This window comes from Lolium perenne, chromosome 3 (genome assembly GCF_019359855.2).
Source record: "Lolium perenne isolate Kyuss_39 chromosome 3, Kyuss_2.0, whole genome shotgun sequence".
NCBI classification, from domain to species: domain Eukaryota; kingdom Viridiplantae; phylum Streptophyta; class Magnoliopsida; order Poales; family Poaceae; genus Lolium; species Lolium perenne.
The window spans coordinates 16,823,994-16,836,362 of NC_067246.2; the positions used below are offsets into that span (position 1 = coordinate 16,823,994).

The window sequence follows — 12,369 nt, forward strand, 5'->3', positions numbered from 1 at the left end:
GAACAATACAATCAAATCTAGATTTTGTCATTTTTTTAGATTTTGTTATTTTTACTGAGAGCAAAATATAATATATTTCAATATAAAAATTTACACACTGATAGTTTAAAACATTATGTACGTCTACATATTTTTTTCAAATTTTTCTAAAACTTCAAAATCAAAAGTTTCAAAGTTTGAATCAAGAAAAATGAAACCGGGCTACATGTAGCCCGGGCTACATTTAATGTTTTCGGCCATCACTTAACAACTTGAAGGATAGTACAACTTTGTACTAAATTTGGGTTAATTAAAAAGGAGCCGGAAGGAGTATTACCTTTGGTGTTCTTTTGTAGTGTTTTTGATGATGATTAATAGATTGCTGAATTCTTTTTGCCAAAAAAACTGTTTGAGACAACAGGAAGTGTCATTGTTCTTAGTTGTCACTTCTCACAATTTCAACTCGAAAACGCTCATGCACAAGGTTAGAGTTTGCAAACTATTTACCTAACTCAAGTCCAAACGATTAATCACTTATTTATTCTTTGGCATTACTGAAACATGGTCACACGTTTACAACAGAGATACACAATAAAACTTCGATACAGAACTACTACATATGCCATTCCATAGAAACACTGACATCACTGCTGCAAATCAAGGGTCTACTCGAGCAGACATATGGACCAAGCTGGCCCAATCGGCATGCCCTTTAGCCGGAGATCTCGACGGCCTTCACCTCAGGCTTCTTGATCTCAACCTTGGGCACGGTGACGGTGAGCACCCCATTCTCTAGCCCGGCCTTCACCTCCTCCACCTTGGCGTTCTCCGGGAGGCGGAAGCGCCTGACGAACTTGCCGCTGCTGCGCTCGACACGGTGCCACTTGTCGTTCTTGTCCTCCTTCTCCTTGGTGCGCTCGCCGCTGACTACAAGCACGTTTCCATCCTCCACTTCCACCTTGACCTCCTCCTTCTTCACGCCGGGGAGGTCCGCCTTGAAGACGTGCGCCTCGGGGGTCTCCTTCCAGTCCACGCGGGCGTTGGCGAAAGTGGCCGCCTCGCTGTTGCCGGAGACTGCCGGGACGATGGAGCGGAAGGCGTCGAAGGGGTCGGCCCAGAGGTCGAGTGAAAAGGGGTCAAACACGCTGTTGCACCTCACGATCGACATTGTTGCTGCTGCGTGAGCTGATGAGTGTCTGCAAGTGTTAATTTGATCTGGATCGTATGCTGTTTCGCTCTGCAATTCGCGCTCTTTCCGGTTGGCTTCAGCTGAAGTGCGCGGCAGTCTATTTATAGCTTCGTCAAGGTCTATGCGCCGTGCCGCTGCTGATGCACCAGGAGGTCCCTGGACTTCTCATGTTTTTTCCGTGTCATTCTAGATAGCCCAGGAAGATTTGGAATTAAAGTGGATGACCCACCTAAAAAGAGCAGACAAGAGAGTGCTCTAGAGCGTAGTAGCTCGCCGACCGAAGTGAACTCCAGATACTTCACCAAGGGCAGTTGAACACGATTTAAAACTTATAAGTTCCTTTTTTTAAACATAAGGCACAAGTGCCCAGCTTTAAATTAATAAAGCCACAAACGGCTGAGTTTGATACAAGATGCTAACCAGCTTACAAACAACGAACACCAAAAGCACAAGATACACACAAAAACACAGCTTGTAGATGTCGAAGCCTCCTCGCGAAGCCACCAAGGAAAGAACAGCCCAGGTTCGAGGGAACCGCCTGCTGCCTTGAGGAAGACCATCGTCTGCAGCACAGGATGGGAGGGGAAGCAGCATCGACCATTTCCAGCGCCGAAGAGGGACCCTTCCCTGGCTCGAAGGACGCCGAACCGTCGGACGCCAAATGCACTCCCCTGAGCTATGGCCGATACTGACCACACACCAAACTGGTCAGAGTAGAGACCCCTCGTCGAAGCTGACAAACCATCGAGGTTGCGCTGCCACACACCGAAGGAGCTACCGCTGGGAACGTAAACAGGGACCGTAATCGCTGATGAGGAAGGAGCAGGGCACCAAGATCGGATACCACCGCAACCAGCCTCCACCCACCAAAGGCACCCTCAACCGGCCAACTGTTCCCAAGCCACGCCCCCAAGGAGGAAACGGCGCCCATGGCGTCGTCGTCGCCCAATCCAAAGGATTGTTGGTTTTCACCCGGAACACGGCCGGGGTGGAGAGAATCGAGACCTCAACAGCCCCTCAAGAGGGAAACACGGCGCCCATGGGCGTCGCCACTGCCGTGGTCAGACCAGCCGACCAGGGATTTCTCCCAGACCCAATTTCACACCACCACCCCCCAATCGGCACCGAAACCAGCAGGATCCGACTACCAAACCTGGAGGGAAGAGGACCAGCGGGAGGGAAAGACTGACCTTCCGCTCTGACGGATGGTCGCCGGGGCAGCCACCACGTCGCGACCGCCGTCCACCGCCACCTTGCCGCCCACGCGACCAAGGATGACGGCGCGCATCCGCGGACGCCACTAGCCGCCATAGTCGACGCCGCCGCACCACCAGAGGCCGCCGCCTCTTCGCCTGAGCACCCACCGCCTGAAGAAGCCGCGCCGCCGCTGCCGCCGTCCGAGGAAGATGGCAACTTCGCCGAGCTCCGCCGCCTGCACCACGAGGAACCGCCTCGCCGCGGCTCGCCGGCCCACCGCGCGAGGAGTCGTCGGTTCGCCGCTTTAGATCGCCGCCGTCAGAGTGGAGAAGCCCCGCGCCACCACCTCACGCGCGGGAGCCAGGGATCCGCCGCCGCCGGCAACCGCACGGGCTTTGCCCGGCGGCGGCGGGGGGAGGGGAGGAGGGGAGCGGCTTGAGCTAGGGTTTGGAATCGCCCTTCCGTCGCCCGCGGGGAGCGACGGGACGGGCCGAAACGTTCTGCCTATAAGTTCCTTTTCCTCACTAATGAAAACTTATGAGTCCCTCGCATCTAACTACCACGCCATCTGAACCTCATGCCACCGTAGAAAAGAAATATCAGAATCTTGTAATTTTTGCTCGTCTCCAATTATTTTACCATCCCAGAAAAGTGTTCAATCATGCCAACATCTCAACTACATATAAAAATTAATGATCAAGCCAACATGCATCTGTGCGGAATGCATCTAGTCATACTGTATGAAATTTGAGTCAACAAGAAAATTTGTACCTGCAGTCTAATTAAATAGCCGACCTAGATTTACATTTCGCAACTGCCGCAACCTGAGCAAAGACATCAACATGGGCCTATTTATTAAAATGTTTTGTGGTGTATTATCATATGTCCATGTAATCATCAAATAAGAATATTGTGGTCAATTAAGTTTTAAGTTTGATAGTCATGATAATTCATATAGTTACTTAGCAGAGAACCAACCTGAGGTTGGATGGTTAGGGGGGTGGTTGTACCCCCAGCCCACCAGAGTTCAAACCCCAGGTTTGACATCTGTGTGTCTCATAAAAGCGGAATATTCATTCAGTGGGAGGCGACGTTCCCGTCGACAGCGAGGCGCCTGTGGTGACTTCGTCAATTTCAAGATCCAATCCGCCGGCTCAGTCTTCCGGAGGTGCTCATAGGGGTAGGGTGTGCGTGTGTGCGTTCATAGGGGTGAGTGTATGCGCGTGTATGTGAGCGTCTGCGTTTGTACTGTGTTTCTCAAAAAAAAATATAGTTACTTAGCAGCCTTCGCCCTCACGCCACCCGCACGGCCGAGGGGGATGACCCATATTACCCGCGAGCGCCCCTGCCGCCGGCGGTGGCGCCCGCACCACCCCACCCGAGGTCGCCACCTCCATTGCTTGAGATCTCCCTGATGAGCGGTAGCAGCGAGGTCCCCGCTGCTGTAGTCCTTGGCAGGCGCACACGGGCTTTGTCGGCGGGCTCCTCTCAACGGCAATGAGGGATAAGGGGATGGACACGGAGGGGTGGCTAGCTAGGGTTTCTGTCGCCACCCATGTCGCCCCAGAATGGAGAGACTCCGTGTCCACTTAGGAGTCGGAATGAACAAAAGTTAATACCCACGAAATAAATAATTAGATAATTTCCTTTGTCTAATTATTCGTTGCTTATGCCTCTGTCTCTATTGTTTCTAAATCTGACCACTGGAATATTAAACATGAAGTGTCATTTATCTCCTATAATTCTCAGAATCGTAACTCTACGACGTCCGTGCTTAACATAAGTAGAGACTAGTAGAAATGCCCGTGCGTTGCCACGGGTCCTCAAATTTCATTTCTCAATACACATATATAATTTAAAACTCAGTATGAACATCAAATCAGGGATATTACAATGTACTATAGCATGATAATACGGGACACACGATAACAAGATAGCATTGTCGTACAACTGCATGGTTTTAAGTTCTAGGTCTTCTTGTTACTCTTCTGCGGCAAGTCCACAGATGTGTTCTGGGCCGTTGTAACTGTCAACTCAACAACCTCTCCTTTTAGATGTATTATTGTGTCACAAAATGTGGGTGCTGCAAATACATGTATAACTGAAGGAATACTTCTTTTCTGATTAGTCCAAACGACACTTTGATATTCATGAATATTCGGAGAAATCCTGGATCGTAGCCTTCTGTGTCAAACATACAAAAGGAGCTTAGCAAATCTTCAATAATGGCTAGGGTAAAAAACTCCGTCGGCAGGCCGGTGGTGTGGATGCTAATTTTTTTAGGCATCGATTCCTTGACAGCTCCAAAAGAGGATGAGCATGGAAACCAAGAAAAAGAATGCGTAGAGAGGATGATATCGTTGCCAACTCCTAAAGTTTCTTGCAAAAGCTGAGGCAAAGGAGGGCCTATGGATTGTGCTATGAAGCCCTGAACACCAATAGATTGCACGTTTAGTTTAGCACTAATACACGGTGCCACTAACTATAACCCTGCAACAATTTCTTGTACCGTCATATCAAGACCTAATTGTCTGGGCCTTAGCAAGACAGATTCATGTGGTTCTGCAATTCGAGACCCACAAACATCAACATCTCTTAGGAAGCAACACCCAACCCGATCGCCTTTGACAACTCTTGAAAAAAAGAATGTGTCATCCTGTAGTTGATACTTTGGGGTGGGGTGAGGATATCCTTTTATTTTTACTGTGATAGCAACACAATATGTCTGAACATGTTTTTTTACCATGCTTGAGAGCACTTCTGAATCATGTGAGAACATGCTAGTAACTCTAATAGCGATAAATTTAGGGAATATGGTTCCTCTCTGAACCCAGCATGCACAGTTGATGCAATCAAGCCTCTTTGAAGAAAGGCAATCATCATCGATAGTATGAACAACACAATAACGCAGCAAGATGCCCTCAATGGCCTTGATCGTCCGAAGATGAAGCGGCAAAGCATGTGTACCTCAGCGTGGATGTCCGCAACTTCATCATTTAGGTCATAATCTGCGGGGTTTCCACCGAAGTATCCTTCTGCATATTCATCTGTACGGTAACAAATTATGTCTGACCCAGCAAGGCGAAGCATGTTGCCCTCCTCTAGTGCAACACATGCATAATCAGTTGGCATATGAGTATCCAATGTGAGAATGAATCTGTTGATGTCAACTTTAATTAGCTCAAATTCATAGGCGAGATGGAGGTATGATCAGAGCAATGATGTGAATTGGTCAACCGCGAAATCAACTCCATGCTCTATCACGAACATGTAATTTTCCATGGTCTTCTTTACTCTTCTAGTTTTATGGCCCTGTCTACTGAGAAAACAGACAGATGCAACTATATGTTTAACATCACAGTTATCCGCGTCCAACCATTCAGCAAAAAAATCATCTGCAAATAGAAGGACAGAATCGATAGATAACAACACCATGGAGCAGACCATAATATTTGAATAAATAAACATGAGAAGTAACAATCTAGCAGGTCAATAAAACAAATCCTACCAGAGGGTATGCTGAACCCTAAATCCATGACGCGGTGAAGATCTAGGTAAGGAGAGCAGAACCAAAGCTTCGTAGACCTAGAACATGTCACCGGCAGAATAATTCAAGGCTCTCAGCAAGTATTCGAAAGGCGAAATTTAAGAGACCTAAAATATCTCTAGACATACCAGGGTGACCAAAGTTGATGGCGAAAGGGAGATCTGGGGATGGAACAGAAGCACCGCGTCGCCGTCAAGATCGCCGCGTCGCCGACACACTCTTCGCCTGATCTTTGTCTGTGGCCTGATTTTAGTTTGAGTGCTCTTATATTAGCTCGTCGCTGGCACAAACAAGGTAGGTTATAAATGAAAAATCAAACAAAGAAGGAAAGAAAAAGCAAACGACCGGTCAGCTCGGCACCTTCCCTACAGGCTACAGCCATATCTTAGCGAAATCCTACGCAACGCAAAGAACACACGCGCAGGCTACCCTGACGACAAGTGAACCGGCTCATCTATGGAGAAGGAGACAAGTCAGTCAGAGACTACTTTGCTTCATCAAACCGGTATCTCTCCTTTGTTTCAAAAAAAACCCGGTATCTCTCCTTCAAAAAATAAACGCAAAAGACGGAAATCCATAGCCTCAGCTTTGCCTCAGCTTCGTCGCCGACGGCGCGCCTCCGCCGATTCGACCACAACTCCAACTCGCCCTCTGACTCGCTCGCACGTTCGCATCGCGCCTCCGTCAGGCGTCTGGGCCGTGGCGGCAACTGAGGCCGGGCCGCCGCGTGCGCCCTGCCGCCGTCCGCGCCGTGGCGGTGACTGAGGCCTGGCCGCCGCGTGCGCCCTGCCGCCTTCCGCGCCGTGGCGGCGACTGCGGCCGGGCCGCCGCGCGCGCCTTCGCTCCCACAACGAATCGACCGCACAGCCGGGCACCACTTCGTCGAGCTCCGCCCAGCTCATCCCGTCGGCAGCTCGCCCATGGATGTTCCGCTCATCGCCGCAATCGGCCAGGTGGGGGCATGTCGGCTTGCTCCGCCCAGCTCCGGCGACCCCAGCTAGCACGTTGCTCCGAGGCCCCTCATTGATCCCCGTGGAGGCGGCGAGCGTGCTGAAGCTCAGGCTGGAGGAGGACATTGACTGCGTCATGAACCCTCTCCTCTTCGGCTCTCCTTCGTTCCCGTCGGCGGAGCTAGAGGCTCAGACCTGGTCTTCCCCGAATCCACAGCTGCGAGCCTCCTCGAGCGGCCCAAGTACACGCTCCCGGATTTGATGATCGACGCCCTTCCCCACCTCGCACGGGACTGGTCACTGGTATTTTGTCGTGCCCCACACTGCTCGATTCGGGTCTGTCCAATATTTATTTCTGGGTTATAAAATTTACAAGCTCAATTTCCGTTTGTAGGCTATAGTTGTTGAGGAGTTGGAGAGGACAGAATTATATGGAGAGAAATTGCATATATTCAGAAAAGCCTTCCTGTTCTATAACATAGGTGAATCCTTTCTTTCATATAGATTCCCAGTTTTTTACTTAGACATTACTAAGTGTGCAACGAATGTTTATATATATGCTTAGACATGATAAAATTATGTAATGGACAGTCTATGTACAGAAAATAAATTTAATTCTCAATTCTCAATTGTATTTTTTGCTCACTTAGTCTGATCTCTTTCTCTCTTAGCTTTTGTCTCTACCGGATTATTTGTCTGTGTTTGACAAATTCACTTTTTTTTTGTTGGCTCTGCAGCATGCTTTATACTTCCTCCATACAGCCATCGGTGTTTTCTTTGCTGGATGGATAGGTAAGATGAGGCTGTAGAAACTTATAGAAACAGTACCTTTGTGTTACATATTTGACCACCTGTGCTATAGTTACAGAGGTTTCATGCTGGATTTTGACTGGGGAAAGGCAGAAGCAGTGATAAGATGAAAATATGTCCAAGTCTTGCTAAACCAAGACATGAGTTTCTTTGATACCTATGGAAACAATGGTGATATTGTCTATATGAAGATAACCAAGAGTCAAAAAATTGCAAGATAATCATGTTGATCATATTAATTCACTTACTCCAAGTATGCGAACTCCCCCCTAAATAGGGCATGGCTATTATATTTTCAGAGATTAGTATGCAAGGAAATTAGTTAATTAGCATGTAATAAGCTCACATCGTACAACCACAGTACTATAGCTGAAACTGAAGCTACCACGACCTACTGGCTGGTCTCAAAATAGTACTATATTCTACCATTATTGAACTCTTCATCCTTCAACACACATGCCAAGAAAATGAGATAGCAACGGTAGCTAAATGAGTTTGTAACTTCATCCATATAGCATAAATCTGAGGTTCTTTTCTTTCCCCTTTCTTTTCTGAAAAAGAAGAGTCCATTTTGTCAGAGAATCAATTATTTGTGCCCTTTGACAAAAATTTACCTAGGTTGCTTGAGGATGACCAAATTTAGTTGGGGACAATGATCTACCAATTTATCCTTCTATCTTGCCTACCCTGGTTCTACCTTTGCTCCCCTCCTCTAATCCGACTACTGTCCATGGGAGCTATTTCACGTCCCAGATGAAATTTAGCATCCTAGCTTTCAGGACAAATATGCAGAAACATTCTCAAATTCCTAGAGAAGGAATAGTAGGAAATGTGAATTGATTTATGTTATCATCATAACTGACTCCCATTTCTAATGAAAAAAGTACAAAAACAGATTGCTCTTAACTCATTGTTATAGATATCTCCATGATGTTGTACCAACAACCTTTGATGTGCACTGAATCCACCTTCTGTATTTGGAGCGAAAAAATGATCTTATTGCTCGCCAAAGAAATAGCCCATATCTAATTGCAAAAGGAGACACATCACTTGGCTATGGTAAGCTAGACTACTCTTCTTATGGCATCAGGAAACCATCTATGTTTAAACAGCTGGTGACCAGTTGAAGGGATCAATATATGTGATAGGAAGATAAATCCCGGAAGAGATGGTAATGTCTATATTCTTATCCCATTGTGAAACCAGGCCATCAAGCAAAATGCAATCAAAAAGCAAAGGTCTGGGCAGTAGGCGTTGAACTAAGATGAGGCACATCTTATCTTATAATAAAAATGTCAGGTTTATGTGAAATAGGAACCACTGTATAGTTAAGAGTGAAACTCATTTAACGGATCATGCAATTTTTAGAAATCATTCATCGCTAGAAATATTCAGGCTAACAGAAAATGCAACATATTATGTTCAGCTCGTCTAGCAAATAGAGAGCTTAAATATCATATTTATTTGTTTGGTCTATAAATTGATTCCTTGTAACAATAGGGAAAGACATGATGTTTTATTGTGCTTAGGACATGCATTACATGGAAGTTCTTCCTTTTTAGTTAGATTAGGACATGCAGATGATACACTAACAATGAAATTACAGGTGTTTCAGCAAATGCATGTCAACTCTATTTTAGTCACTCGGAAAAGCAAAATGAACCTTTTCCATGAAAGTAGGTATGTTTATGATACACTCTTATATCCAACCCTGGAAGTTCATTTGTCCTATGCATGATGGTTTAACTGGTATCTACTTTGTACACTGGATCCTTGATGCTCAGTTTTGATTTGTCATTGAATTTTCTTGACGCTTAAACGGTGCCACTCGTTTGTTTAATTATTACTGCAGATTCAAATGCTATTCTAACAAGTGGGATTATGTACCTTCACTAAACCTGATGATCCCAACAGAGGCCGTAAACCTGATGAGAAATACTCCCTGATCACACACAAGGTATTAAAACAGGTTAGATCTGAAAGCATGAAACAGAACCGGGAATTTAAAAGCATGATATGTGTGAACTTCAAATGTGTGTTCATGAAAAGAATGAAATAGATATAGATATGATAATTAGGGGAAAGAAAAAGATGCGCTACCAAACATAGTAATCTGAATTGCAGCCTTTGATATGATGGAGTCTGAATTCAGTGTTACCTGTACCGTTGTCTTTGTGCGGATGTGCTCCTCTACCGGAGTTGCAGCCAAAACCTGAAATCCACACGGAGGAAGAATAGAACAGAGCAACAAAAATTCCAGGAGATCTCTAGAGGAAAAATATTTTCAGGTACCCTTTATATGTTTGCACCATTAATCGCCCAGCCATGCTTCAAGAGATTCTCTGATATGGGACTTCCCTTTCCAGGAGATTTTCTGATCACAGTTTGGTACGAGATCTGTAGATTTCAAGAGTTTACCTTTCATGTAATTTTATTTCCTTTATGATGCCCTCGAATTATGGGCGGTGATGGTGATGGAATGTAATCTCTATATTTCTTGACTGTATGGTGCAGTGACGGTGGACAACATTTATTTCCTTTCATGTAATTTTATTTCCTTTGCCTGAAACTGGTTCTTGTTGCCTGATTGTTGTTGCATGATGACCGTCCTGTAATGGTGGGCAACATTTATGGCGCGCTGATGCATTGCTTGATGGTGTGGTGGGAGGGCAAAAATGTCTTATTGAAAATATGGTTGACGAAACCTCCTAACGGAGGAAACAGAACATGTTCGTCCTTTTTATATAGTAGAGATAGAGATAAGAAAAGCTAGGACCCCTCTCACATTCCAAATAATTTATTTCTTCGTGGCAAACTGGAAGATAATCACATGAGTACACCGATAGCGGCCTACGATGGAAACACAACTAGTACATAGTACGACTCCATGAGAATACAGGACATATGCGACAAATCAAAGCTGATCGATCGCACATTATCGACACATTTAGCTGGAGATCTTAATGACCTCCTCAGGCTTCTTCACCTCTACTTTTCGCACGGTGACAGTGAGCACACCGTTCTCCATCCTTGTCTTTGCCTCCTCCACCTTGACGTTTTCTGGGAGGTGGAAGCGCCTAATGAACTTGCCCCCGCTGCGCTCGATGCGGCGCCACTTGTCCTTCTTGTCCTCCTTCTCCAATGCACTCGCCGCTGACGATGAGCATGTTTCCGTCTTCCACCTCCACCCTGACCTCCTCCTTCTTCACACTGGGGAGATCGGCCTTGAAGACGTGCGCCTTCGGTGTCTCCTTCCAGTCCACGCGGGCGCTGGCGGAAGCGGCCGCCTCGCTGTCGCCTAGGGCCGCCGAGATGATGGAACGGAAAGCGTAGAAGGGGTCAGTCCAGAGGTCGAGGGAGAAGGGGTCAAACACACTGTTTCGCCTCACGATCAACAATGTTGCTGCGTTCGGATTTCCATAGGTGAGCTGATGAGTGTTTGCAAGTGGTGATTTGATCTGGATCGTGTACTGTTTTCCTCTACAATTTGTGTTCTTCTCCGTTCCTTTCAGTTGAAGACGTCTTAATCTATTTATAGCTTTCTCGGGGAATGTGCACCGTGCCGCTCCTGATGTGGCGAATCCTATACACCGACTAGGTCGGTGTGTATGGAATGCCGCACACCCCTGCTCGGGTATAGGGCCTGGCCCATTTCGGCGTTTTCTTCTTTTTTTGTTTCATGTTTATTCTTTCTCTTTTTTTACTATTTCCTTTTTTTCCCTTTTTTTCAAATTCATAAAACGTCCAAATTTAAAAAGTGTTCAACTTTGAAAAGTGTTCAAACTTTAAAATTGTTCAAAACTAAAACAATGTTTAAATCTAAAAAATGTTCAAAGTTAAAAAAATCATATTCGAAAAATGTTCATATTGGAAAAAATGTTCAAAAATTAAAATATGTTCATGCTCGAAAATTGTTCAAATTTTAAAGAAAATTCAAAAATTTAAAAAATGTTCAATCTCAAAAATGTTCAAATTTGGAAAAAAAATTCTGAATTATTTTATTTTATTTTTTGAAAATTATTTTTCTAAAAAATAGTCGTAAAAATTAAAACTTTTGGATTTTAAATTAAATGGATTTAGAATATTTCTTATTTAAAAAATTATAATATGTAAATAGAAAAGAGAAAGAGAATAATAAAATAAAAATGAATTACCTGATGGGCCGCGGCCCACTACACTACCATCAGGTCCGGGGGTGTACGCCACCCGTCCGCACCGACCCGGTCGGCGTATAGGAGGTCCCCTCCTGATTTTTTTTTTTTTTTTGAGGGAAGGTCCCCTCCTGATGTACCTGGAGTTTTCTCCATCTTCATGTTTTTTCCGTCCCAGTCTAGATAGCCCAAGAAGCTATGGAATTAAGGGGGAAGGCCCACTCACCAACAGCAGACAATAGTGTTCTAGAACGAAGTGGGGCGTTTCTTCTAGCAGACAAGAGAGGGATTTAGCTTGTTCGACAACGGTGAATTGCAGGATGCTTCAACAGGATATATAAGTACCTCGCCTCCTACCGTGCCATCTAAACTCGAGACAGCGTAGCAAGATAAAAATATCACAATTTTGTAAACTTGATCCGTCCCATTTTGTACAATCCAAGGAAGTGACCAATCATCGCACACATATATACACCTCCATCTCATTTTCTAATGAAAAACAAGTAAATACAAAAGTATGCACGTCTCAGCTACATAATATTTTTA

General features: G+C 45.4%; 1 protein-coding gene across 1 annotated transcript; it reads right to left on the minus strand.

Annotated features, from left to right (window-relative positions):
* Positions 1-489: 489 nt before the first annotated feature.
* LOC127338130 (16.9 kDa class I heat shock protein 1-like) lies at positions 490-1,230 on the minus strand. The gene has a single exon (XM_051364374.2). It carries the CDS (start codon positions 1,145-1,147, stop codon positions 692-694), a length of 456 nt encoding a protein of 151 aa, XP_051220334.1. The 5' UTR covers positions 1,148-1,230; the 3' UTR covers positions 490-691.
* Positions 1,231-12,369: the final 11,139 nt, after the last annotated feature.